The sequence below is a fragment of the Equus caballus genome, chromosome 15 (genome assembly GCF_041296265.1).
Source record: "Equus caballus isolate H_3958 breed thoroughbred chromosome 15, TB-T2T, whole genome shotgun sequence".
Classification (NCBI taxonomy): domain Eukaryota; kingdom Metazoa; phylum Chordata; class Mammalia; order Perissodactyla; family Equidae; genus Equus; species Equus caballus.
In genome coordinates this window covers 34560888-34586819 of record NC_091698.1, presented here as the reverse complement: position 1 = coordinate 34586819, position 25932 = coordinate 34560888, and the positions used below count along the sequence as shown (strand labels likewise).

At 53.7% G+C, this 25932-nt stretch overlaps 2 protein-coding genes across 13 annotated transcripts in view; one reads left to right on the top strand and one right to left on the bottom strand.

Annotated features, from left to right (window-relative positions):
• ELMOD3 (ELMO domain containing 3) overlaps positions 1-2272 on the top strand; it is a 28221-nt gene extending 25949 nt beyond the window's left edge. For all 3 annotated transcript variants that reach the window (XM_014731064.3, XM_070235235.1, XM_070235236.1), the window contains 3 exons: positions 317-393; positions 652-779; positions 1255-2272. In XM_014731064.3, the coding sequence (XP_014586550.1) occupies positions 317-393; positions 652-779; positions 1255-1457 (408 nt within the window). In that variant the 3' untranslated portion in view covers positions 1458-2272. The remainder of the gene's footprint in view (positions 1-316; positions 394-651; positions 780-1254) is intronic.
• Positions 2273-4618: 2346 nt separating this feature from the next.
• CAPG (capping actin protein, gelsolin like) lies at positions 4619-24382 on the bottom strand. 10 transcript variants are annotated; one of them, XM_023618807.2, is made up of 11 exons: positions 24243-24353; positions 18181-18236; positions 10730-10765; positions 10446-10618; positions 10191-10345; positions 9821-9988; positions 8372-8521; positions 7906-7998; positions 7256-7388; positions 5357-5445; positions 4619-4788 (listed from the first exon to the last, which is right to left on the bottom strand). In XM_023618807.2, the coding sequence occupies exons 3-11, from the start codon at positions 10750-10752 to the stop codon at positions 4723-4725; spliced, it is 1050 nt and encodes a 349-aa protein (XP_023474575.2). In that variant the 5' UTR covers positions 10753-10765; positions 18181-18236; positions 24243-24353; the 3' UTR covers positions 4619-4722. The 10 variants fall into 10 exon arrangements, with proteins under 10 accessions (XP_023474575.2, XP_023474574.2, XP_005599922.3 ...); XM_023618806.2 differs by lacking the exon at positions 24243-24353 and adding an exon at positions 20869-20935; XM_005599865.4 differs by lacking the exon at positions 24243-24353 and adding an exon at positions 18799-19075.
• Between the last annotated feature and the right edge of the window lie 1550 nt (positions 24383-25932).

Genomic DNA, 25932 nt, shown 5'->3' with positions numbered 1-25932 from the left:
CGTGAGCAGCACACAGCGGGGTTGGGTTGGGATGTTGAAGAGGACGGAGAAGCACAGCTTTGGAGCGGATTAACCTCAATGGGAATCCTGGGTCCAATGCCTTAGGAAAGTTATTTAAGGTCACTGAACCTCAGTTTCCTCAACTGTAAAATGGGAAGATTACTGTGAAAATTAAGTGTAAGCATCAGTAAATCAGCTGCTCCCTCTGGGCCATGATTCCTCTTACTGCCTGCGGGCCATCCTAGGTTGTGGGTGATCAGAAACACAGAGGGCAGGAGCCTGGGTTGCCATTGACCTGGTCCCCCCTCCATTCCAGCAATTCCCCTTCTGCTTGATGTCCATCAACATCACCCGCATCGCAATCCAGGCCTTAAGGGAGGAGTGTCTCTCCAGGTGAGTCCCCAGACTGCTCACCCCGGCCACCCGTTTCCTTCCCACCCCTGCCTCATTCTCCCCAGCACTCTTCCTCTCCTGCTCCTGGGGGTTCCGGAAAGTCCCCATGCACCAGTCTTCCAGCTCCTCTCTCCTCCCCAACCCTGACCTCAGACGGAAGGCTGCCTGGGGAACGGCTCCCCTGGGGAGGAGGGCTGGAGGGCACCCGGGTGTCAGCCTTTGTCCACTGCTGAGCGGATCACCTCCCTCATCGTGCAGGGAGTGTAATCGGCAGCAGAAGGTGATCCCAGTGGTGAACAGCTTCTACGCCGCCACTTTCCTTCGCCTCGCGCACATCTGGAGGACGCAGCAGAAGACCATCTCGGACTCAGGCTTTGTCCTCAAAGGTATGCTCCTCCTTCCGGGAGGCCGAGCTCCTGAACTCCTAGTGTCCCCAGGTTCAGGGACCCAGAGTGGTTTTGGCTGCAGCTCCCTTCCCCTAACCCCCATTCACACATTCTCAAGTTCCAGCTTCCCAAAGTCTCCATCAGCCCTCCCTCTGGATCTGCCAGCTCTCCTTTCTCTGCCACCTTGCTCCTGCCTTTCTGGCCTTATACCTCTGGTGATCATGTCTTCTGAATCAAAAGCTGGGTCCAACAGTTGGACTAACCATTCAGAGTTGAGATTGTCCTGGACAAGGCAGAGTGTGTGGTCCCTGTGGCTCTATCTGGTTCCTTGATGACCTCTCCATCTTAGAAGACTCCTTCACCCCTGTCTCCATAGGATCTGGGCTGGGGGTGCTCCGTAGAGCTGCTGGGCCCTGACTGTTGTGCAGTCCAAAACCCCCTCAAGCTTTATGTTCCCCAATGCTCTCTGTTCCAGACTTGGAAGTGTTGGCCAAGAAAAGCCCGAGGCGGCTGCTCAAGACCCTGGAGATCTACTTGGCCAGAGTGTCAAAGGGACAGGCCTCCTTCTTGGGAGCACAGAAGTGCTCTGGGCCACAAGCCCCTCACTCCAAGGATCTCACTTTCACAGGCGTGTGTGACCTGCTCCCACACTCATCTGAAGGCACATGGCTGATCTGACCAAGCCCAGAGGCTGCTGGATAGAGGGACTTAAAGGCTGGGCCCCAGGGTCTTCTGGAGGGCGCATGGCAAACCACGGCAGGCGCACCCTGGCTGGGCCAAGCCCCTTCCCATCTTAGCAGAAGGGAGGTAGGAAGCTCCTGGGCCTGGCTGGGGAGCCAAGGACCCTCACCCATGTGAAACATTGGGGCAGTTAGACTTGACCCGCGCTCCACAGAGCTGCCTTCAGAGCAAGGAGAACTTTGCCGTAACCTTAGCTGGGCTACAGTTTGCAGAGCTGGGTTCCATGGAATCTCACTGAGAGTGAATGGGGCCTGAGGTGGGAGAGCCCCATCTGGATGGTCCACATTTCCCTACATTGAAGGATATTCCCCGTAGAGGCGTCAGGATTCAGACTCCCTGGGCAGCAAGGCTTTCGGGCCCTGAGGGTCCCTAGGACAGGAACTGTGTAGTTAGAATTTGAAGGGAGAGGGAAGCAGTGGCAGCAGCCAACAGGGGGCAGCATGACCCAGAGCAAGCTGCCCAAGACCTCAGCTGGGCTACCCTTCCTCTCCTCCACCAGGCCAGTATCAGGGGTTTCTGGCCTTGCACTGTCCCACTCTCTTCTCTCCCCATCCCTCCTCCTCGCTGTTAATGATACAGAACCGGGCACTCGGCTAGGTGTCTCCATTGCTGCCCATCCTAACCGCCCAGCAGCTGGGCTTCCACCATGGAGGCTGTTCAGGTCCCATCAGGGATGGTTTTCTAGCCTGGTTGAGGGAAGGAGGAAAGTCACACACCAGCAGTTTTTGAATAAAAGAATTGTTCCGGGTTAAGTGTCCCAAGTATTTTCCTCCAAGACAAGCCTTGCGCCTTCCTGTGGTCCTCTTGTTCAAAGGCCCAGTTAGTGCCAGGGAAAAGCATGGTGGGCTTCGGCACTGGTCATGGGCGCCAGGAGAGAGGGTCGCGCTGCCCTGACCCAGCTCCCACTGAGTTCCTATGCTGTCCAGCCTACACTTACAGGCTCCACCCAGTGGGTGAGGTGGCCCTGGCTCTTAAGATTGACTGGTTTGAGACATCCACACAGGGTTTTTCCTATATTTGCCTCTGTTGCTCCATTTGCAAAAGGGCCTCCAGGCCAAGGTATCCTGAGCTGGGGGGTTGGGGGAGCAGGCGAGAGCCCCACTATGCTGCTCCTCTGTGCCCTGTACTCCCTCAAGTAGAGTCAGGGAGGCCATCGTTCAGCCCTTGCAGGCCTCTCCAAGTCTGACCGGCTGGAGGTCAGGCCCATTACAGAGGTGGGGGCAACAGGTGGCCACCCAAGTATGGAAGGGAACTCCCCACTGCTGTCAGCAGGATGCCTCAAGTGGGGACTGGTAACAGACCCTGCCATTTGTCTTGTGTCATCTTTGCCCGACCTGAACTAATCCTTTGTCCGCCTCACTTCCTCCAGTCTGGGTGCTTAGCTGACAGCAGAAATGGCAGGGAGATCCCTGGGCCTGGTGGCGTTGGAATACAGAGAGAGAGGCTGCGGCTCAGCCTCCACTTGGGAGTGTCAGGTTCAGTGGTTCCTTTCCTGCAGATTCCTTTCGCTTGCTCTGAGACCAGAAGGCTAACTCGGCAGACCTGACCATGAACGCTCCCCCAACAGCACAGCCCGGGCCCAGTCCACATGGGCCTCCAGCTGGAAGGGAGGCCAGTGGCCCCCGCAGGAGCCCTTTCTTCCCCCATCACTCCCTGTGTAAACCTCTCAGCATGCTCACCACTTCAGACCTGGAGCCCATTAGCAATCTGGGGGTTAAGTTGTGGTTCTGTTGATGGACTGGTTGTGGGGGTGTCCAAACCCTCTGAAGGTAGTGGATGGAAAAATCTTAATCTGTGCGTTTTTCTTGGGAAAGGCCTAGGCCTTTCATAAGAGACTTAAAATGCTTCAGAACACTAAAAATGTCAGCACCACGGACGTGGTGCCACCCTGCTCTCTCCCCCTTTTTTTTTTTTTTTAAGATTTTATTTTTCCTTTTTCTCCCCAAAGCGCCCCTGGTACATAGTTGTATATTTTAGTCGGGAGTCCTAGTTGTGGCATGTGGGACGCCACCTCAGCATGGCCTGATGAGTGGTGCCATGTCGGCGCCCAGGATTTGAACTGGTGAAACTCTGGGCCACTGAAGCAGAGCGCATGAACCCAACCACTCGGCCACGGGGCCAGCCCCCTCTCTCCCCTTTTGAAACTCCTCCCTGGCACGTGCTCTTTGTGTGGCTGTCAGGTGGACGACTGGACAGCTCTGTGCAGAGAGAAGGGCTGGGGGGTACACAGGGGAGCTTATAGAATGAATTGGATTAGAATTTCTGTTTGGGATGGAAGAATCCAGCATGTCAGAGCTCAGAAGCCACCTAGCCCTTAGGGCCCACGGGTGAGGGGGGTCAGGACAGCTGCAGTCCTGCCAGGCCTTGTGGAATCTGGTCCAGGCTTACACAGCCCCGCCTTGCTCTTGCCCCCGTGGGTCACGCCCTCCAGCACGGGACCACTTTGGGGCTATTCCATTCTCCCCCCAAGTTAACTATCTAACCTCTTTGATATTCCAGCCACCACCCCATTATACAAGAGAATGAACTAAGGCCTGGACAGGGAAAGCAACTTGCCCAGGATGAAACAGAGGCAGGGTGAGAACCAGAACACATGACTCGACACTAGTCCCGTGCTTCTCCCACGGCCCCACAGTGGCTCTGTGCGCATCAGCCTAACACACATGCAGTGTCCCTATGAAGTGACAAGCCAGACCTCTGCACTCTAGTGAAAGCTGTCCTCTCACTTGGCGAGCATACATCATTGGGAGGCTGCCTAGTGATGGTTTATTAGGGCATGTGAGGAAGTCCTGGTTTGAACGGAGATGCATCCCAAGCCGGTTGCCACAACGTTCTCCCCGTGGGAATGTGAGACTGAACTGAAACCCTGGTGAAAGTGATCCTGAGGCCTGGCACTGTGCCACCTCCCTGTTGGATTCACAGCAGCACTGCCAGGCCTGCTGGGGCTCCTGGCCCCTCTGCCTCTACATGCGAAGCCAGCTCTGGCCCCTTGGAGAAGGGAATTGTCACCGGGTCCTCCTCCACCCCAGCCTGGGGATGAGCCGGGGGGAATAGCGGGGCAGTGAGGATTAGCTCAGCGCAGGCAGTGCAGGCAGAGAGCGGGGAAGCACTTGTCTCCTTTATTGAACATCCGCGGGTGCTCCTTGGCACTGACCAGGCAGCCGGAGGAGGAGCAAGCAGGTTAGGCAGACGACACCCACCCTCATTTCCAGTTCTTGAAGAATTGCTTGAAGATGGGACTCTCGCGGCCCTGGGGCAGAATCTCCACCTGTGGGGACAGCAGGGGAGAAGTCTGGTTCACAAGGATGCCACCTCTGCCTCCGCCAGGGAAGGCCAGGGCTATGGAGGAGGGTGCTGGGCACCAGGCCTGAGTCCGCACTCCATCCAGGCCGGGGCTGCTCCTCCAGATAAGCCAAGAGACAAGAAGGAAGATAACAGGGACACGGGCTGAGAAGACAGACTGCTTCAAGGACCTGGGTGCACAGTTTGACAGACGCCCCAATTCTAGATGAGCCTTATCAGCTGCTTTGGAATAACTTGTGGAGTCACCATGCGGGGTGAGGAGGGGTGGTACAAGCTAGGGACAGTGGGCCAGAGGAGGAGCACATGCTGTCAAAAGGGAGTCCTGGCTCCCGGGGGAGTGCTGCCCAACATCCTCTTAGAAACTAACATGTACTTTTCAGTGGTGAAGGATTGTGAAGGGCCTTCCCACTGGATGGGTCTGGTAGGGAAGCCTGACTATTCCTGACTGTGCCCGGGGCCTTCCTGCTCTTCTTGTCCCATATGAGGAGCAGGAGGCCCCAGGAGGAGAGTCTGGGCCCAGGGCATCTCCTCACCTGAGTGTTTGGGGCGTACTGCATGCGGGAGATGAAGTCCTCAGCCACGTGGAGGGCCGCCTGCCGCTCCTTCTCATTAGCTTTTCGCCCTGGATCACAGGAAGGAGATTTTTTAAAAGAACAGGGACCCTCTCTGGCTCGCATCCCATTTTTCTCAAAGAAATTTAAGGGGCTCCACAGACTAGCTGGCAGCTTCGGAGATAAATGGCCCAGGAGGTGCTAAGAATGCTGAGGAGCTCTCTGGAGGTGTGGAGTCAGCCCCTGGAGACTTCTCCCCACCTGGCAGCTCCAGGGCAGATGGAGACTGCTTTTCTGCTGCTCTCATTACCAAAACCTCTGCTCGGACGAGGACCCCAGGGATCCTCAGGGAAAGCGAGTGTTGCGGCATCAGACACTAAAGCCATGACCCCAGCCCAGGACCCCTGGCCTCTGGAGTCTGTCAGCTGCACTGTCATCAAGCCTTTTGTGTAAAACTAAATAGGACAAAAGGGTGTGATTTACCAGGGTATTACTCGTCTAAGGCCACATAGCCAACATTGGCCTGATGGGTATGCCGACGAAGAGTTTATGAAAAGGAAGACCACCAGTCATCCATTCCCCTCTGCAGGCCGTCCCTCTAATGCAAAGTGTGCTCCAGCTTAAGGCATTTTTCCAAGGAAACAATGTTGTGAATTGTGGCTGGCTCTCCAGCCAGGCTATGACAGTCCAGTTGCTACAATGTATCCGGAATGAATGTGCTGTATCCTTCCTCTCTGATCTGACCAGCTTCGGACCAGCTCCCAGGTTTCCTGTTTTTGCTCCCCTGGTTTCTCTTTCCAAAATGGTTCCATTCTTTGCTTCAGGCTAAATACACTTTCATGGGCGTCTGGGGACTTCCCTATGCTTGGAATTGGTTCCATGGAAAAGGCTCCCTGTGGCAGGAGGGGAAGGGGAGCTCCAGCAGCACAGTCCTCCGCCCCCCCCCCCACACACACCACACACACACCACACACACACACACACACACCACATACATACACCATGCAAACACACACCACACTCTCTCACTCTTAGAAACCTGCCATGCTGCTTGCTGCTCCAGGCCCTTCCCCAGGGCAAGAGTATTTATTGTCCAGGAGCAGCTATGGTTAGAACACCTACTACTTCTCTCTCTTCCTGACTAGCCTGGGGCTGGGGCCTTGGTTGACCCCACAGATAGTCATTGAGCAAATACTATTTCGTCAAGACACTACAGACGATATGGTTGCTGCTTTCAAGAGGTTTATGAGCTGGTCAGGGAGATGAGCCAGGCTCAAGAAAAGGCAAGCATGGTGGCGTCAATGGCTCCCAGTATCACTCAGAGGCTCTGAGCTCTGTTTCACCATTTTCAGAGTCAAACCAAGCAAACAGGCTTCTGCACAACAGTGTTTCTATTCCCAGCCAATGAAACCTCTTGGAAAAACTAGTTCTACCAGTTGACTACCCACTGCATAAAGTGAGATTTAATTTAGCTAAAATCTCTCTCTCTCACACCTCGAGGCAGAATGGCAGGATCAGGGGGCCAGCAGCCCTGGAGGCTCAGGAGCGCTCTAGGACAGATCCTCAAAAGGCCTGGGAACCAGTTAGATATGCAAATTCTTGGGCTCCACCCCAGACCTAGTGAATCAGAATCTCGGTCCAGCTATCTGTTTGAACAGGCCCTCTGGTGATTCTGTGGCATGCTGAAGTTTCAGAACCTTTGCCTAGAATTAGGGGGTGGGAACAGCAAAGAGAAAACCCTCAGCCTCAAGGTCCGGAGCATGCAGGCTCCCTGAGGCTGTCTTTTGAAAGCAGCCAGGCAGGCTGGCCCTCCAATGGGAAGCCTGCCTGGGTCGGAGCAGCCAGAGGGGTCTCAGGCCGGAGTGGAGAAGCCAAACATACCCTTCCAGATGTAGATCTTGCCACAGAGCCCGTTGTCCAGCACAAAGCAGTCGTCAGACAGCAGCAGCTCCACGGCAAAGGGGCTGGAGTCGGCCACCTTGGTCAGGTGCATCTGTCCAGTGGCATCAGAGACCTGGGGAGGACAGGCAGTGCCAGATCCCACCCTCCTCCCCCAACACCAGCCCTAACTTCTGCCCAAGGAGCAGGCCGCCTCCCTGCGCCACGGCCCCCACCCAGCACCCCAGGCCCAAGGAGCAGACGGGACAAGGAGGAAGAATTGACCGGCAAATCCCAGGCAGCCCCCACTCACCGCCCCACCCTCAATCATGGCAGCTTGCAGAGGCCGTGAATCCATTTGGAAATTAAGTGGATTGCGAATTACAAACAAATGCAAAGAATTCAAAAGGTAAAGCTCAGCATTGGCTTCAAATCTCCTTTTCCAAGAATGGGCCGGAAGTAAAGTGGCATTTATTTCCTCAGAAGGGCCTAACATCAGTCCACTTCCCATCCTCCTCTCACTCCAAGCCAGGGATAAACCACCCTGGTGCCCAGCCCAACCTTCCCACTGCTTTCTCCTCTCCCTTCAGGCCCCACCCCATGCACCAGGCTCCCACCCCTGCCTGGTCCCAGAGCGGGCCCTGAGTGCCCACCTTATACAGGGCCGCGGCCTGGGCATTTGTCTTGTCAGCTGTGAGGTCTTCCTCGGGGTTGCCCTCCTTCAGAGCAGGCTTGGGGCCCAGGACCTGCAGGGGCCAGGGCAGGCCAGGTTTCCATGGATTCCTGGGCACCTACCCTGGACCTTCCCAACCCATCATAACCAGGGCCACCGCCTCTGGTGAGGCAAATTGTGTCCTGCACAAGGGCACCGCACAGAGGGGAGTGAGGCTGGGTCCAGCCCACCCCACCTGCCAGGCCACTGGTCCACCCACCCAGAGGGGTACACAATGCTGAATCACACCATGGCACCCTGCGAGCTAGTCACAGCCCTGAGCAGCGCCCCAGATGCCCCCACCCCCACCATCCTCCACTGACCACCCTCATGACCCCAGCTTCTCCAGCTTCTCTCAGGACTTTCAAGCAGAGGCTCCTGGCCACCCACCCCAATGTCCCATCAACCTGGATCATCTCGGCAGGCTCCTCTCCATCAGTGACGATCTCCACCTGGGCCTTGCCCTGCCGCTCACTGTCCCGGATGGCCAGGGCCAGGTCCCGCGCCTTGTTGCGCTCCAGGATGTTGGACTTTCCACCACACCAGGCGAAGATGTTCTGCATGGAAGTAGGGAGGCTCAGGTTAGGGCCAGCTGCCTCATCCTGCCCCTTGGCTGTATGTGTGTATCTGTGTGTGTGTGTGTGTCTGTGTTGGGTGGGGGGGGGGGTCTGAAGAACTGTCCCCTGAAGCAAGACAGGAGGAGGTGCAGAGGCCTCTCTGAGAATGACAACTCTTTGCAAGAGTGTTTCTCTGCCCAGCCCCCCATCTCCCTCCTGCTTTATTTTTCTCCGCATCATTTATCAGCACATATTTAAAGATCTTCATCTTGATTATAATCTATCTTCCTGGCCTAGAAAGTAAGCTCCATTAGGGCATGAATGCTGTGTTTTGTTTTACTTCGCTTCATTCACTGCTGTATGCCCAGTGCTGAAACAGAGACTGGCACATATTTAGGCACAAAATCAACATTTATTCAATGAATGAAATGGGTGAACGGCATCCTTGAGCCGGTACCTCGCACTCCCTGCTGCATCCCTGTCAGGCACGGCCCTCACCACCTCTCCCCCCGGCTGGCCCCCACCTCCATCCCACTGCTTCTAGTCCTCCTTCCCAGGAGCTCCTTGGTGGATGTTCCTGCCTGAAATCTCTGGCACCACAAATGCGGTCCAGACTCCTCAGGCGATCAGTCAATCTCCTCATGACCTCGGCCTCACCTTCCTTAACAATTTTCACTCTCACTGCTCCTGTCCCCACCCTGGGTGCCAGTCAACCGTCTCCAGACCCTTCCCTGCTATCACCATGCTTCCACCGCCGAGGACCTCAGCTCACCTGTTCCTTTGCCTGGAATGGTGTTTCCCCTCCATGAAGGTCTAGTCAAATGGCACCTACCTGGGACAATGGCTTCGGCTCAGCCTAGGGGGCCCCTCCCTGCCCCAAGCTCCCCCAGCACATGCTGCTGCCTCTCTTAGAGCCCTCATCACATCCTGCTGTGGATGACGGCAAGTGACAGGCCCTTCTTGGCTGCCTCCCCGCGGCAAGCAATTCGTAGTCTCCGTGCTGGCCCAGAGCAGGCATCATAGATTCACTGAGTGAATGGATGAGTTAATTAACCAATGGGCTGGCAGGCAGCTAGCTCAGAGCACAAAGGCTCCAAGAGGACAGAGTAGGCTCCAGTGTTAGAGACCAAAGCTAGACGGCAAAGGGAGGTTTCGAAGATAAGCATGTTTTCTAATGGCTGGAGCATCCCACTTGGAACGGGCCTCTCAGCTTCTCTCCCTTTCCCCTGGCCTCCTGGTCCCTGCCCTTTTATAACACGGTGCCAACACAGCGTGCTCAGACCAGTCCTGTCCGCCCACCTGGCCAAGGTCCAAGATGAAGCAGTCTCCGGTGTTGAAGCTGTCCCAGCTCAGCGCCTGCTCGGTGGCACGGATGTTCTTCTTCCCCTTCACTTGGTAGAGTTTCTTGATGGCAGCTGGGGTGGCCCCTGGGGAGGTCTTATGAAAGGCTGACTCCACTCCACCTTCCTGCAGCCCAGACAACCAGCCTGAGTGGGCTGATGGCAGGCCGGGACCCCTCCATACCCCAGCCCACTGGGAGATGGGAAGAAAGGTGGGGAGGACCCAGTCCCGAGGGCGTCTGGGCCTTTTGCAGGGTAAGAAGCAGCTGGAAGGGCAGCTGGCTCTGCAAGAATTCACAGCGTCGGGGTGCCAAGAGGTGGGTTCTGACCTGGTACTTGAGGCCACGTGGGAAGTAGCTCATGAAGAGGTCGGACTCATTGCCCTGCACCTCGCGGTGCTGCACAGGCCTCTCCCCAAGCAGGGTGTTTAGGTGCACAGCCAGCACAGCGCAGGCCCCCTGCTCATCCCGGGATGACTGCTGGCCTGGGGCAGGTGGGAGGTGGCAGGGCAAGGCCTGTGAGACCCATCCCAGCCCTGGCCCCTGCCTGAGCCAGGACCCCAACAGTTCCCCCAGCTCCCTTACCGATCCACAGGTGCAGGTGGGAGAGCTCCTCCGGGCCATTGTGCAGCACCAGGTAGGAGTCACCAGAGAAGAAGATGCCCTGGTTCTCTCGTGCTACTGGTACTGGCTTCAGCTTCTCCACCCGCCATACGTGCAGGCCGGGATCCTGCACTGAGGCTGGGAATGGAGAGCCGCTGTGGGAGGGGAGAGGGTTGGCAGTGGCCAGGGCCCTTGAGGAGTGGACCCAAGCACAGAGACCTGGGCAGGCCTGGGGCGGGGGGAAGGGGATGGGGTGCATAGCCTACCTCTTGGGGATGGGTGTGTACATGCTGTTTCCAGATCTGGAAAGACAGAAGAAGCCATTGTTATTACAAATGTCATGACAATCACCCTTCACACTGGTCTGGGGAGGCCATTCCAGGTGGCCAAGTACTTGCGTATTCATCAACTACTTCATCTTCAAGAGCCCAAGAGGAGATTATCCTTGGCTCCATCACACAAGCAACGAAAGTGAGGCTCAGAGAGTCTAAGTCCAAAGTCACACAGCTAGTGAGAGGCCAGTGAAAACCAGGTCTCTGGCTCCTGGGCCAGTGTCTTCCCCTTGCTGTGACCTCTCAGCCACACTTGTCTCCTGCTTCCAGACCTCTAACTCTGGGTATTGCAGGAGGCTAGGATACAGTTCTTTAAGCAATAACGACTTATATTAGAAAAGTCTAAAATCAGCAACATCAGTTTCCACCATAAAAACAAAATCAGAAAAGGAAAAGTAAATTAAACCCAAAATAATCAGAAGAAAATAAACACAAATAAGAGTAGAAATAGAAAACAAAAAAATAATGGGCCAGCCCAGTGGCACAGCAGTTAAGTTCACCCATTCCACTTCGGCAGCCTGGGGTTCGCCAGTTTGGATCCCGGGTGCAGACATGGCACTGCTTGGCAAGCCATGCTGTGGTAGGCATCCCACATATAAAGTAGAGGAAGATGGGCATGGATGTTAGCTCAGGGCCAGTCTTCCTCAGCAAATAGAGGAGGATTGGCAGTAGATGTTAGCTCAGGGCTAATCTTCCTTGGAAAAAAAAATTAAAAAAAAGAAATAGAAAACAAAAAAATAAAATCAATAAAGCTGGTTTTCAAAAAAAAATCAATAAAATTGATGAATGAACCTTTCGTCAAACTGATTAGGAAAAAGAAAAGGCACAGATTTCCAATACAGAAACAATTGAGAGATGACATCACCACAGATCCTACAGATATTCAAAGGGTAAAGTGAATATTACAAAAGCTTTATGCCAATATATTCAACAAATTATATGAAATGGGCAAGTTCCTTGAAGGATACAAATTATGAAAGTTCACTCAAGAAGAACTAGATTACCTGAATCCTTCTAATAGCTATTAAAGAAATTGAGTTTGTACTTAAAAACTTCTCCCCCAAAAAAGATTCCAAGTCCAGATAAATTCTACCAAAAATTTAAGGAAGACATAATACCAATTCTACACAAACTCTTCCAGAAAATAGGAGAGAACATCTCAACTCACCCTATGCTGCCAGCATTATCTTGACAGAACAAAACCAGACAAATATATTATAGAAAAGAAAATTAAAAAATTAGATCAATATCCCTCATGAACATAGACACAGAAAACATTAATAAAATTTTAGCATTTGGAATTCAGTGATATATAAAAAGGATAGAATATTATGACTAAACGGGGTTTATCTAAGGAATGCAAAGTTGGTTTTAACATATGAAAATTAATCAATGTGACCCACCCTATTAACAAACTAAATAATGACAAATAAAAATGGCAAGCAATAGGATATATTGGAGTACATGAGGAAGCCATTTGGTATAAACCTAATTCGGCCTGACCTTGTTTTTCCAAAAGGGCGTGACTGTGGCTGTTGAGCATTGCATATCTGCTTTAAAACATTTCCTATGGCAAAAACAAAGGCCCCTGAGATAAAGGTGCAACTTTCCCCCACATTGGCATTTCCTTAAGGATAAGCTTCTTTCCTTAGGCTAGGAACTGATTGCCTGTGACCACCCAGCTTGGGACAACAGACCTGCCACCCTGCTGTGTTCACCGAGATGGCAGACCTACCTACTGTTTCCATCAATCCACTGTGCCGACTCTCGTAAAAGGGACATTTCAATCATATGTGAAACACCCTGTTTGGGGGTATATAACCACTCTGTGCACCCCACTTCTTCAGTGCCCTTTCTTCCTTCGGGGAAGAAAGGCCCCAGGCCATGGTCCTCAGATTTTAACTCAGAATAAACTCTCCCAAATTTTCACTTATAGATTGGTTATGGATTATTTTTGTTGACAATAAATATATATATTTATATACACTTGTCTCAATAGATGCAGAGAAAGCATTTAGCAGAATTCTACATCCATTCCTGATTTTAAAAAAAAAAAAACACTTTCAGCAAACTAGAAATAGAAGGGAATTTGCTTAACCTGATAAAAGGCATCTACCAAAAACAAACAAACAAAAGGAAAAAAAAGCCTACAGCTAACATTAGACTTAGCGCTTTCTTTAATTCTAAACTCCCTCCCTGGGGAATCTCACCCATTCCCAGGCATCAGCTATCACGCTTGTATGCCCAGCTCCCCTCAAATGCTAGGATGATGAACATCACCTTTATTCTGTAGGTCAGTGGGAGCAACCTTTTTTGGACAAAAGTTAATTCAGGGGGAAAAAAAAGCTAAAGGCAAGCATTTAAAAAAAAAATTACCTTTTTCAGCAAATGCAGAAGTTACAGCTTCACTCACTGTCTCTTTCACATGTTCCCATTACTAGAGGGTTTCTTCTTTTGGCTTAAAACGCTGAGACCACACCAACTTTAGTAATGTGAGTCCCAGGGACACAGGCTAAAAGGGCCTGGGGAATTTCAGGGTGAAGAGGCAAAGTGGCACCACTAGGAGATTCTTGGGGGCTGGGGAAGCAGGGAAATCTTTGGGGGATGGGTGGGTGGATGTTGACTGAGCAAGAAACAGAGGGAGACACGAGCAGCGGTAATGGATGTAAATTACCACATGAATTATGACTTTCATTTTCCATGCCTAAATTACAACACAGCTGAAGGCACTTTTTGGAACCACACTTCCCGCAAAGCAGGGAGGCAGGGAGGGGGAGGTTTGGGGGAGGGAAACTTTCAAGTTTCTCCATCCTACAGAGAGTCAGTCACATGCTGTGCCCACATCCCCTGCACCAGGCAGCTGAGCCTGTGACTCAGGTCTGAAGTGGGGAGGCGGCCGCCCAAAGCCCAAGTCAGTGGGGAGAGCTCGGAAACGGAGATGGTGTGACTAAGAGGGTCAATTGTCAGCTTTCCTATTTTTCTGTGTTACTGATGTAAGAGCTCTGGCCGTAACTCAAACGCAAGCAGCCCACATGCCGGGGCCCCTCTGAGAGCCACTGCAGGGTTTGATGAACGGGGTTTGGCTGCCTGCTCCCTCATCACTCCGGCTCTCCACTCTGGCTGCCTGTTAGAAGTACCTCAGGATCTTATAAAAACAGAGGTGCCAAGCCCCAGGCCTGGAGAGTCTGAGCCCACAGGTGTGGGGTGTGCCCTGTGCATCCTCATTTTGAACATATGTTCCAGGTGATTCTGACGCTGCCAGTTAACTCTGTCCAGAACAGCAACTCACACTTGCCTGCACATTAGAATCACTGGGGGGCTTTAAAAAAGGCCCAATGCAGGGCCGGCCTGGTGGTGCAGCGGTTAAGTGTACATGTTCCGCTTCTCGGCGACCTAGGGTTCGCCGGTTCGGATCCCGGATGCAGACATGGCACCGCTTGGCAAAAGCCATGTTGTGGTAGGCATCCCACATATAAAGTAGAAGAAGATGGGCACGGATGTTAGCTCAGGGTCAGTCTTCCTCAGCAAAAAAAGAGGAGGATTGGCAGTAGTTAGCACAGGGCTAATCTTCCTAAAAAAAAAAAAAAAAAAAAAAAAAAAGCCAATGCCCAGGGCACATACCAGATTAGTGAAAATCAGACTCTGGGGTGGAGCTGGTATCAGTGTTGGAGACGTTCCAGGTGACTCTAAGGCAGGGTCAGGCTGCTGCCTGCTCAGAGTCCTGCCTCCAGCCTTCTGCTCCAGGCTCTCACCAGTGACTGTCCCCTCCTGACCCCGGGCCTCTCCTTCTCTCCTCTCCCCCCAGCCCAAGCCCACAGCCCACAGCTCCCTGAGCGTCCTCTGTGCACACCTCCACCGTCATGTCCATCCTAGCCCCACCGCCCCTCCAGGCCTTTCAAGCCCCAGCTGTCTGAGGAGCCTGCCAGGACATTTGGTGGCCTTGGCCTCCTCTGGGAGCTCTACTAGCCCTCTCACCTGGGAGCACTTACTTCAGTCCCTGCCTGCAGGCTGTCTTACAGCAGGACCTGACAGCTTCATGTCTCAACCAGAGCGGGGGACACGCCTGACACCCTGCGTTCCTCAAGCAGCCCTGGGCAGGGTCTACTCAATTCCATTTGAGGTCTATGCTGGGAGCTTGGTACTGGGCAGGATGCGGGGGTGGGGGAGGGATGACACAGAAATGAAGAACAACCCGTGTCTCGCTCAAGTGGGTAGTGAAGTTGAGAGCCATCACACCCACTGGGACAGCAGACAAACTTCCCCTATGTGGGGAATGTCACGCAGTCACAGATATCAGCATTAGAAGGAGCCTTAATGTTTATCTCATCCTGCTCTGCATCCACCTCCCAACACATACCCACTGCACAGAAACCCCTTCTATAGCACCCCTCACCATCCTCTTCTTGAACACTTCTGGTGATGGGGAACTCACCACCTCACGAGGCAGCCACTTCTATACCTTTACATTAAAGCCTTTGTTTTTCCCCACTCTGTGATTAATGCAGTGAGCTACGGGTCTGCCCATCTCCCCTACTGGACCGAAGGGGCCTTTGGGGCAGGCACTGTATTTTGCCTCTCTCCATCTAGCTGGAACCTCACACTGAGCCTGGCACCCTGCAGGTGCTCAGAGAATGCATTTAATTAACTGGACTTGCTGGGTTCCAATTATTAGACCAGAGGGAGCCTGACAGCTAGTGCAGGATGTCAACAGACGGACGGGGCAGGCTGGAGCAGACTCGGAGGCAGAAAGCAGAGGCTCCCGTTGGACTGCCACGGGGCTAGGGGTGGGGCGAGGATGTGTGCCCTGCTGGCTGTCCCATGGCACTGACTTAGGAAGGAGCCTGGCGGTTGAGGACACACTGGGGGACCCTGCGGTGGGGTGGGGGTGTCGCTGTTACGCATACCTTGAAGGCAGCGCTTGACAGCTGCCAGAATGACAAAAAGTCCTCCGGGCTACCTTTGCCCTCCTCAGACCGATTCCGTTGGTCCCCAACAGGTCCCTTCACCTCTCTGTCCCATTTGCCCTTAGTTGTGAAATGAAACAGCCCCTGCCCCTCTCCTCAAGAAAGGGTGGAGGGAAGCGTGTCAGCACTGGAAACGACACGGGGTCCTCCTAGCCTGGATGTGGGCATGCTCAGGAGCTAGGTCCAGAGGCCTTGTCCAGGCACTCTTGGGCCAGTGCTCCTTCACTGACAACAAGTAGGAGTCCCACCCTTTGCCCTCCTCCACCTTCACATCCCTCCTCCTCCCGCCCCCCACCCCCACCCCAGGCAGCTGGCCAGACCCTTGGCTGGAGTCTTGCTAAATTTGCAAAATAATTCAGATACTGTGCCCCTTGTATTTGAATTCAAATGCCAGGCCTGCTGGGGGCAGGGGGGGGAGCCCTCTTCAACAGCCCCCCCACCCCCAGCCCACCTAACTACAGTCACAGCACAGTCCTGCCCCAGGGACAAGTATCGCCAAATCGGAATGCAGCTCCCGGCTGGCTGAGGGCCTTCAGGAGTCCGGTCACTTGGTGCGGTGGCCTCTGTCAGGAGGTCAGGCACCAACTCTCATACAAGCCAGGACAAGCCCTGACCCCGGAGCTCCTCATCAATGTCCTGAGCACAGCACAGCCGTCCCCCAGGGCAGCTTCGAGGCTTCAGTCAGATAAAATACCTGGGTCCTGGCGTAAAGCTGCCAGGACCGCAGGCTCGGGGACACCAGTCCTGGACAAAGCAGTTTCCAGAAATGTGAGTCTCTGTTTCCAGACCCCGACAGCCAGGCCTCACTTGCCCACTTGAGAGGGTCCGGATCAGCCCAGGCCCGGGGGCCACTCTCCCTCAGCCACCCTCCCACTTCACCTTTCTGCAGCTCTTCCTCCTCCTCCTTCAGCTTTTCAAGCTCTGCTTCCTCCCAGCCTGCCCCACCCCAGCTTCTCACATCTCTCTGACTCCTCCTGGGCTGGCCCTCTCCTGCCCCACCCCTGGCTCCTTCCCCAGCCCATCCTCCGACAGGAGGGGGCGGACAGAGCTGGGAGGCTGGCAGCCTTGGCGGGAAGAGCAGCACTGAGGGCGAGCGGTGGGTGCTGCCAGGCTGGCTCCTCAGAGGCACCCGCGGGCAGGCTGGAGGTCCACCCCAGCTTGGGGCCTCCCCGCAGTGGTCTCCGCAGGCTGCAGGCCAGGGTCAGCATCTCTAAGGCTGGACCTGCAAGGAGAGCCACAGGAGAGCCACAACTGGCCACGTCCCCTACTCACCAGCCTTGGGCAGGCACATCTGCCCAGCCCCTGCCTCCACCGGGTTAGTCACACTTCCTGGGTGGGGTCACTGCCTCTGCAATGACTTTTCCTTCCTCCCCTGACTTGTCTTTCTCCTTCCCCTGAATGCACACATTTGATTTTTTTGAAGCTCCATTCTGAGGGAGTGGCTGAGGCCTGTGAACCATTCTTGGCTGTGCCTGCATGCCAAATGCCTCTCAAGTCTACCCTTGATCAGCATCTCATTCACCTGATGTCCACTGTCACGCAGTCTCAGCACTGCGCCCTCTAAGGGACAGCAATACGAGTAACAGCGGTTCTGGCTTGACCCATGGCAGCCTGCCTACATCACATCATAGGACCCCAGAGCTAGTCTGGTCCAAGTCACTTGCTCCCTTTCTAGAGGAGGATACTGACGCCTGAGTGACTCACCCACAGTCACCCAGGGAGTGGGAGGCAGAGCAAGGGAGCCTTCCATTCTTTTCTGAATCCATGAGGAAGGATGAAGCACAGTCTGGGCGTGCTCCAGAGGAAGTGAGCACCCAGTTATGCAGTCATGCACAGCTCCCGGGCCCGGGACTCTGGCCCAGGGCTGGTCAACAGGGTAGTCAGAGATAAGGCTCAGCCTCAGGGTCAAGGTCCCACCCATGGGGCAGCAGTGCAGGCAGCGGCACTAAATCAATCCATGTGTTAAAATTTCTGGACCAGAGCAAGATGGGAAGTTAAATGTTCTTTTCAAGGATACAAACTGTAGGCGGCATCTGAGTGTCTCCATGGCCAAACTGCTGGCCTTAAAAATAGGCTAATTGGGGGACCGGCCCCGTGGCCAAGTGGTGAAGTTCGCAAGCTCTGCTTCGGCGGCCCAGGGTTCACCAGTTGGGATCCTGGGCGCGGACATGGCACCGCTCGTCAGGCCATGCTGAGGCAGCATCCCACATGCCACAACTAGAAGGACCCACAACAAAAAATACACAACTATGTACTGGGGTGGGGGGGGGGGGCTTTAAGGGAGAAAAAGGAAAAATAAAATGTAGGAAAAAAAATAGGCTAATCTGAGTTGAAGTCCCAGCGGGCCCTGTCCCCGTGAGGACCAGAGGCTGGCCAGATAACCTGGCAGAGTGGAAAGAATTGAACAGTTTAGCTACTTACTGGCTGCGCTCCCTCCAGCAAGTGACTGAACCTCCTTGAGCTTCCCCGTGCCCAATCTGTAAAATGGGCATAAACATCAATGCGAAGATTAAATGAGATCGTAAAATTAACCAGCAAATGATAGATGCTCAATGAACCTAGACTTCTTTCTCTTCCCAACGATGAGAATTTACTAGGGGACCTCAGTATATGTGCCCAGCACCTCGGTAAGTAATGTCCCTGCCGCACCACCCCCGCCCCCGGCCCTGTGTAGCCACAGGGGGATGGAAAGTTAAACAACAGATTACTCCTCCCTGCCCCAGCCTCCACCCTAGGAAGGTTCATCGACTCTGGTGACTCCGTTCTACACAGGTGCAGAACCAGGGTAGCTCTGAAGTTCCGGACTCTGTGCACCGACCAAGGGGCACAAGGACAATGGGAGTCACTGTTCTCCAAATCTGAAGCTCACCTGGCTAAAGGTGGCCCCAATCGCCACAGAAATAAAAAGAGATGTGCAAATTAACAGCGAAACAAAAGAGCAGGTCACTCAACCCAGGAATCTTAAGCGCCTTGGAACTCAAAGAACGCACACGCTAAGGACATTATCTGGTAACCAGATTCTCACACTTGTTTTTTTACCAGATTCACGTTTTCCCTCCCGCTCCGGTCTCCCGGTCTCCCTCGGCAGGAACGCTCAGAGTTTGGCCCAAATGGAGTAAAATACAGCATTTCTGTAGCACGGACCCGCCCTCTCGCGCCCCTCCCTGCAGGAAGCGAGGCGATGCGATTAGATACGCGGGTGCACCCCTTAGAGGAGAGGGGCGGAGGGGCCCCCGAGGAGGAGGCCGCCGGTCCGAGGGAGGGGCCTGGCCGGCCTGAGGCCGCCCTCGCTGTCCTCCCTCCCGGGGAGACTGGGGCGGGTACCCGGGAAGCTACGGACAACCTCGCTATGAGGAAACTTCGCGAGAGGATGGCAGGGGTCACAGCCCCTCCAACTGATAGATCCTTGGCCTCAGTCGAGCTGCAACAGCCACTGTTCCTTCAGTGCCTACTATGTTCTGGGGACTTTAAACGTGATCTCGTTCAGTCTTCATACCTACCATCATTATTCTGGCTAATAGATGAAGAAGTCTCAGGGAGGCTCAGAGAGGGTAAGTGACTTGTCCAAGGTCACATTGCCGGTTCAGTAGCAGAACCAGGATTCTAATCCAGGATGGTCTGGCTTCAAGCCGTGCTAGACCGGCAACATCTCACCCTTCTCCTCTTTATTCGGAAGCAAGCAGGCCAGCCAGCGTCTGCACCAGGAGGCCAGGCGCTCTGGAAGTGAGTTGGCCAGAAAATGGGCTGCACTTCTCCTTGGCTTCTGAGTGGAGAGAGCCATGAGCAGCAGGCAAACCCCGAAAGACGTTTGCTGACAGAAGGCATCAGGACCAGGACATGGCCCTGACGCCCTAAGACAGTGGTTAGAGGACTTTTTCCTTTCTTGGGAAGCAGCTTCCAAAATCCCAACCAGCATGAGTTTCTGTGAGGCCCACTGATGGGGCCTGGGGTAAGGCAGGCAATTCCAAGTCAGGTTCTTTCCCTTTCCATCTGGGCAACACTGGCAACCACACTTCACTGAGGAATGCTCAGAAACCAACCTTCCTCCACTTGTCCACCCTCCTCTGACCAACTGCTCACCTGCAGACCCAGCTTAAATATCCGTCCTCCAATGGGTAGTGATTCCTGACTCCCTCCTCCTTGCTCCCCAGGTGCCCCGCGCATCAAGGCCGCTGGGAAGAACCTATCAGACACACCCCACTAGCAAAGTTGGAATTGTGTGCATGGGCAACCTGGTGGGCCCCCAGCCTGCTTCAGGACAGCTGGGCCCTGCCCAGGCCCTGCTAGGCATCGTCCTCCCAGAGCATGCCCATTTTCTGCATTTTTTAGGTAAAATTTACAGTGAAATGCACAAATCATAAGTGTAGAGTTCGATGAGTTTTGACATATGCAAACACCCATGTAAGCTGCATCCCTACCAAGACATAAAACCCTTCCACACCCCCAGAAAGTTCCCTCACCACCACTTTTTTCAATCATCTGCTCCCTGTGTGCCTTCCCCACCACACTGTTAACTCCTCCAGCCCAGGGACCATGTCAGGTCATCCTTGTGACCCCAGCACCCAGCAGAGCACCCAGCAGGTAAGAGACACTCAAAAGTTTATTTACTGAATGTATTAACAGATTAGAGGGCAAAATCCCCACATTCTAGTACTGCCCCAGCCTCTGTCGCCTTGGGAAAGTCACTTAAACCTGAGCCACGGGTTCCTCGCCTGTGAAGCAAGGACAGTAACCCAGCCCTCCTGCCTTGCGGGGTTGTGGGGATCCCATGCGACAACCTATGGGAGGCTCATTGAAAAGAATAAAGGCCTGGATGCATGCGAGGTGCCATTACCATTATTATTAATAAACTCCTGCTTTTAGGACAAACATCTGGCTGAAAGAAACCAGGAAAAGGAGGCATCAGACACTGACTTCCGGGCTTGGCTGCCTGGGCTCTGGCCAAGGGTCTGGGGCTTCCCAGGACAGCCAGCTTTCTGCTTCTGTGTCGGTGGACCCAGGTATGGACTGATTTCCAGGGCTAAGAATTTTCTGAAATTGCAAAGGATCCTTCCTGAGTGAGTTCCCAACCTGGCTTCTACCTCCCCTGCCCTATGGCCCTCTCTTCACCTGTTTCCCGTCTGTAAAATGCAGCCACTCGCCGAGGAGAGTCCTTTCTGGCTCCTCTGACTCCAGTCCAGAGGGGCAGCTCAGACGAGGAAATCCAACAGCTGTTGCATTTCCTAAGCCTCGGGGGCTGATGGGGATCTGATGCAATACCTAAAAATTCCAACATCAAATTCCCCAAAATATTCCTCTGAAGGCATTGACTCGGATGCTTCTAGCCTTTAATCTGCAGTGAATTTTTCTAGACCATTTCAACTAGCTCTGAGGAACGGCCAGGAGTCTGGAAGGCCATATTTTCTGAATAAAGCTCAAGATTCGAAAGTCTTTTGTTTGCTGTTTTTTTTTTTTAGTCACTGCTGGGTGCTCGCAGGCATCCTGGACAGTGGCACCCTGGAATTCCTCAGGGACCTCTTGGGAAAGTGGGACTGTCCAGTACAGCATGAATGAGCGGGCCAGCAGGAGATCAGGTGGAGCACTGTGGTGGTGGGGAGGGCACTGAGTGACCGGGGCAGGAGGGGCTGGTCCCCAGGAAGGACACAAGAGGACAGGTTTACCCACTCAAGGCCAGGGTCACACTGGGTCCTCATCATCTCATCACTGTAAGGTCATGATAAGAGCTAACACTACTGAGTGCTGGTCTTTATATGACTTTCTCACTTAATCCCCCATTTACCCTCTAAAGTAGATCCTCTTATTATCCTCATTTTACAGATGAAGAAATGGAGGCAAAGTGAGGTCAAAATAACTTGCTCCAGGACCTCCTTAGTAAGTGGCAGAGGATGGGCTGGAAGCCAGGTGGTGGGACTTGATGCCTGCCCTCCCAACCCTCACTGCACACAGCCTCCCCAGGTGGTGCTGGGCTGAGATGGGCCCCTGCCTCCCTTCCAGGCTCTGCTCTGCCTCCTCCTCTCCCAAGGCCCACCCTGTTCTCTGCATTGAATTCTCTTGCCAGCTCTGAGTCCTTTCACATGTAAGGAGCTAATTCTGCTCATCCTCTAGACATCTTGCTTTAAAAAAATAAAAAGTTCTGGGGCTGGCCGCATGGCCTAGTGGTTAAGTTCGGTGCACTCTACTTCAGTGGCACAGGTTCATGGGTTTGGATCCCAGGCATGGACCTACACCACTTGAAGCCATGCTGCAGTGGCATCCCACGTATAAAGCAGAGGAGGATTGGCACAGATGTTAACTCAAGGCTAATCTTCCTCAGCAAAAAAGGAAAAAAAAGGTTTTATTTCAAAAAATATAGACTCACAAAAAGTGGCAAAAATATTACAGAGTGCTGATACTACACATGCTACAAACTGGATGAATTTTTTAAATATCATGCTAAGTGAAAGAAGCCAATCACAAAAGACCACACATTACATGATCTCATGAAAAGTCCAGAATAGGCAAATCTACAGAAATAAAAAGTAGGTTAGCAGTTGCTAGGGCTGGAGGGGATGGGGAGTATGAGGGGATGACTGCTAAGGGGTACAGGTTTCTTTTTGGGGTGATGAAAATGTTATAAAATTAGGTTGTGGTGATGGTTGTGTAACTCTGCAGATAAAACAGTGAATTGTACAATAAAGCTGTCAACGAACTAAACAAATGGGCTTTGTAACCTTTGAGTGGTGACTCCATCCTTGACCCGTTTCACCACACTTTAAAAAAAAAAATAGATTCCATGTTTCTACACTCAGGTAACACTCAGCTACACTCAGGTAACACACATAAGGGTACCTTCCTCTTTAGAACGGGGCTCCTGAAGGCCCAGAGCCTTTTCTCCAGTGCTCCCAGTTCAGATCCTGACGATGATAATACCTCACCTACGCCCTTGGCTTTACGGTTTCAAAACACTGCCACTCCCCACCCACACACCACGCACAAACCCGGTTTATTTGACCCTCGAAGTAAACCTGTGGGCTCGAGTCGCCCCATTTCTTGGTTTTCTTGGTCATGAGAGCCTTCCTCCCTCCTTGGGCTCCCTCTGTAGGGTTGCCAAATTTGGCAAATAAAAATTTTATCTGTCAACCCTGTAAGGTAATCAGCTGTAATGCACCCAGGCAATCCTGAGTGAGTCTGTGATCATTTTGAGACACCACTGATCGCAGTCTCGAAAGAGCTGAGAGGCGCCACCAGGCCTGGGCTGGGCCTCCCAGGCCACGTCCTCACTCCGGCCTTTTTCTCCGGCCTTTCCACTCGGGCCTGGCTCCGCCGACACCAGGACGGACCCGGCCAGAGCGCGGGCCTCTTCATGCCTCAGTTTGCCCCTCGAGCGGCTGGGTCCTGCAGGCGCCGCTGATGCACTGCGGGGGCGGGGGGCCGGCGGGAAGGGCCAGAGGGCCCGGCGCCAGGCCTACTGTGCAGATCCAGGGACCGCAGGAAGAACGAGGAACCAGGACGGCACACAGGCGAGCTCGGGTGGGACCCCATCTCCCCCCGCCCCCAGGCCCGAGCCCCAGCCGAACTACAAATCCCAGCAGGAATGGACAGCGGGGCGGGGCCTCGGGAGCAGTGGTCTGCGTTCCCCGTGCCAAGCCCAGGTTCAGGGTACCCTCAGGGGCGAGGTCAGGAGGATGAGGAGGCCACAGAAGACCTCGGAACACACTGACTGACACACACACCCACACACCCACACACACACGCCGCGCCTGCCATACTGGCCCCGTCCCCCGTGGACTACAAATCCCAGCAGGCAGTGGGCTGCGGGGCGGGGCTCCGGGGAGGGGGGCGCTCCGACCGGAAGAGCGATTCCGGCGTGGTGGGATCCCCATCGACCGGTGGGGGTTACCGTGTTAGGGGGAAGGAGGTCTCCTCCCCGCAAGCCCGGCCCCCAGCCCCAGCACACTCTGCTCCATCGTGGGGTCGTTGGCTTGAGCCCTTCTCCGCAGACCTGAGCCCCGGCCCGCCCTCCCACCGAGGCGGGCGATGCAGGGGAAAGGGCTGGTGCGTGGGGGCTTGGGCCAGCCGCCTTGGAGGGACGCAGAGTGCGCCTCCCCGACCTCTCCTCCATCGTCTGGAACGAACTCTCTTTTCCTGGAGGGAGGAGCAGCCCGGACCCTGAGGCAGGACTAAGCCGGTTAGGGTCCCTGTATGGCCTGCAGGTCTCCTGGCGAAGCCCAGGGAGGGCCTGGGTCCTCCGTGTCCTGGGATGTAGGTCCCGATGTTCGGGCCACGGTATCTGACCGCTCTCAACGCCCTGCGCCCTCGTGTCAGCTTTACATGGCAGAGCCAGGTAAGGCTGAGGGGCTGCCAGGAAGTAATAACCAGGGCACAATCATTCGGTATGCTCCTTTAAAGTGCTCTGTTCACACTTCAGGGTCAAGCGGCAGAACTCTTGTCGTAACTTCCCAGGTTGCACAAGGATCCTTTGAGGCGCTACAGAAGGGACTTACCCAAACCCTTCAGTGCAAGTCAGGAATTCAGGGGTCCCGCCTGCTCGGTGGATGAACTGTGCTGAGGCCCCACTGCCTCCACCCTCCGGGACCAGGGCAGTCTTTCTCCCGAAGCCTCTTCTCAGCTGATTTCTGGCTTCCAAGTGGGGATTCAGGTTACACCTGTATCGGGAGCAGTGACACCACAGTGGCCAGCAACACATTGAACTTTCTGCCTCCAACCCCATTTTCAGCTTTTACACTTTCTGATCTGGTCATGTACTCCTGTGTCCCTGATCATCAAGGTAGGTAGGAAAACAGCCACTCTGGGAGGGTATAGCCGTGACCCTGTAATGTCAGTGAGATCTCTTTCTTCTATAGTTAGACGGAGACCAGCTACTTCCTAGAAATATTCCATTTAATCTTGGAGCAATTAAAAACAACTCCAGAAAGGATATTCAAAGTAGATCACCCAGAATCCCTTGGTAGCAGGAGTGGGGTTCACACCGACTGGTCAGGTGGTCTTTAAGCATGCTCATTTCTACCTGGCAAGTTGTCAAAGGCTGTTTTTCCAAGTATTTCTGTTAAGACAAGCAGCCTTTTGTTGAGTAGCTCCTCTGCCCCTAGAGACGAGAGATAGGTACCATAGAAACTTGGAGAGGGCTGTTGCCCCAGTTCCTGGACTCTTTAATAAGCTCCTATTCTCTCCTGCAACAGCCAGCTTCTGCGTTCCAGGCTTCGCACCAGATTTTTGAATCAGTAAGAGCCTGTGTGACTTGCCTGCAATGTGCCTAAACCGTTCCATGCCTAACCCTGTTTCCTGAAGGTCCAGCTGGCAGGGTGCAGTTAAAGTCACAGGGCAGTATTATTAGGCCATTATAGGGGAAGTGGCTAAGGGTAAGGTGCACCAAAAGTTGAGTTCTTTCCTCTTCAGGGCCTTGGGAGCAACGCAGGAGCATACATATTCTATACAGGGACATGTCTGACTCTATACCGGTTACGCATCCTGATGCAATGGCGAGATTCCCATTTTAGCAGAGAGATCCTTAGCATGTGAATGTTTTCAATAAAAGTTTGTTAAGACTGGCGTTTAAAATTTATAAACAGAAATTCCTTGTTTTCAAAATATCTTCCACCTTTGATGGAATTACGGTTGACTTTTTATCTTTGCCTTTTAATATTGTTTGTACATATTTTTAAAATCTTGCATTTATATTGGACTTCACAGATTTCTGCCGATTTTCAAACCAAGGTCCTTGCAACAATAACAGGTGATAATAAAAGCCGGTGTCGTTGGCCCTGCAGGCCACGCCCCTTCCTCTGTCAGTCCTGGGAATGAGGGACAGGCCGCCAGGCTTTACCTCACCACCAGGCGTCGCCCTTTCCCGTGAAAAAACTGCTCCGGTCCCGACAGCGGCCGGGGCGGGGGTGAGGGGACTGAGGGTTTTCGTCCTGTGTACGTAATTAGATGGCCTTGGCTCAAGGCCCAGCATCCATCTCCGCTTTAGTCTCAGCTTTTCTGTGGGTAAAGGTGGGGACAGTGATCTCAGGGCCCTCCACATCCGTAGGAAAGGATGTGGGGATGGAGCCGCAGTGCCCCGTCTTTCCGAAGGGGGAGGTAGAAGGCCAGGCCGGTTTTCCATAGCGTCTCGGCTCACCAGTCCTAGGAGAAAAGAACAAGGAAGCGGCAGGAACACGAGATGCCTGGCTC

Bases quoted from the DNA above. Each gene is read 5' to 3' on its own strand.
- CAPG (XM_005599865.4), bottom strand. From the start codon at position 18,888: ATGCTGTATTTTACTCCATTTGGGCCAAACTCTGAGCGTTCCTGCCGA. The intron at 7,999-8,371 runs GTTGATGGGACA...TGGCCCCTGCAG, and splicing joins AGCCTGCCGAGATGATCCAG to GTCCTGGGCCCCAAGCCTGC. The intron at 4,789-5,356 runs GTGAGGAGATGC...CTGTCCCCACAG, and splicing joins AGTACGCCCCAAACACTCAG to GTGGAGATTCTGCCCCAGGG.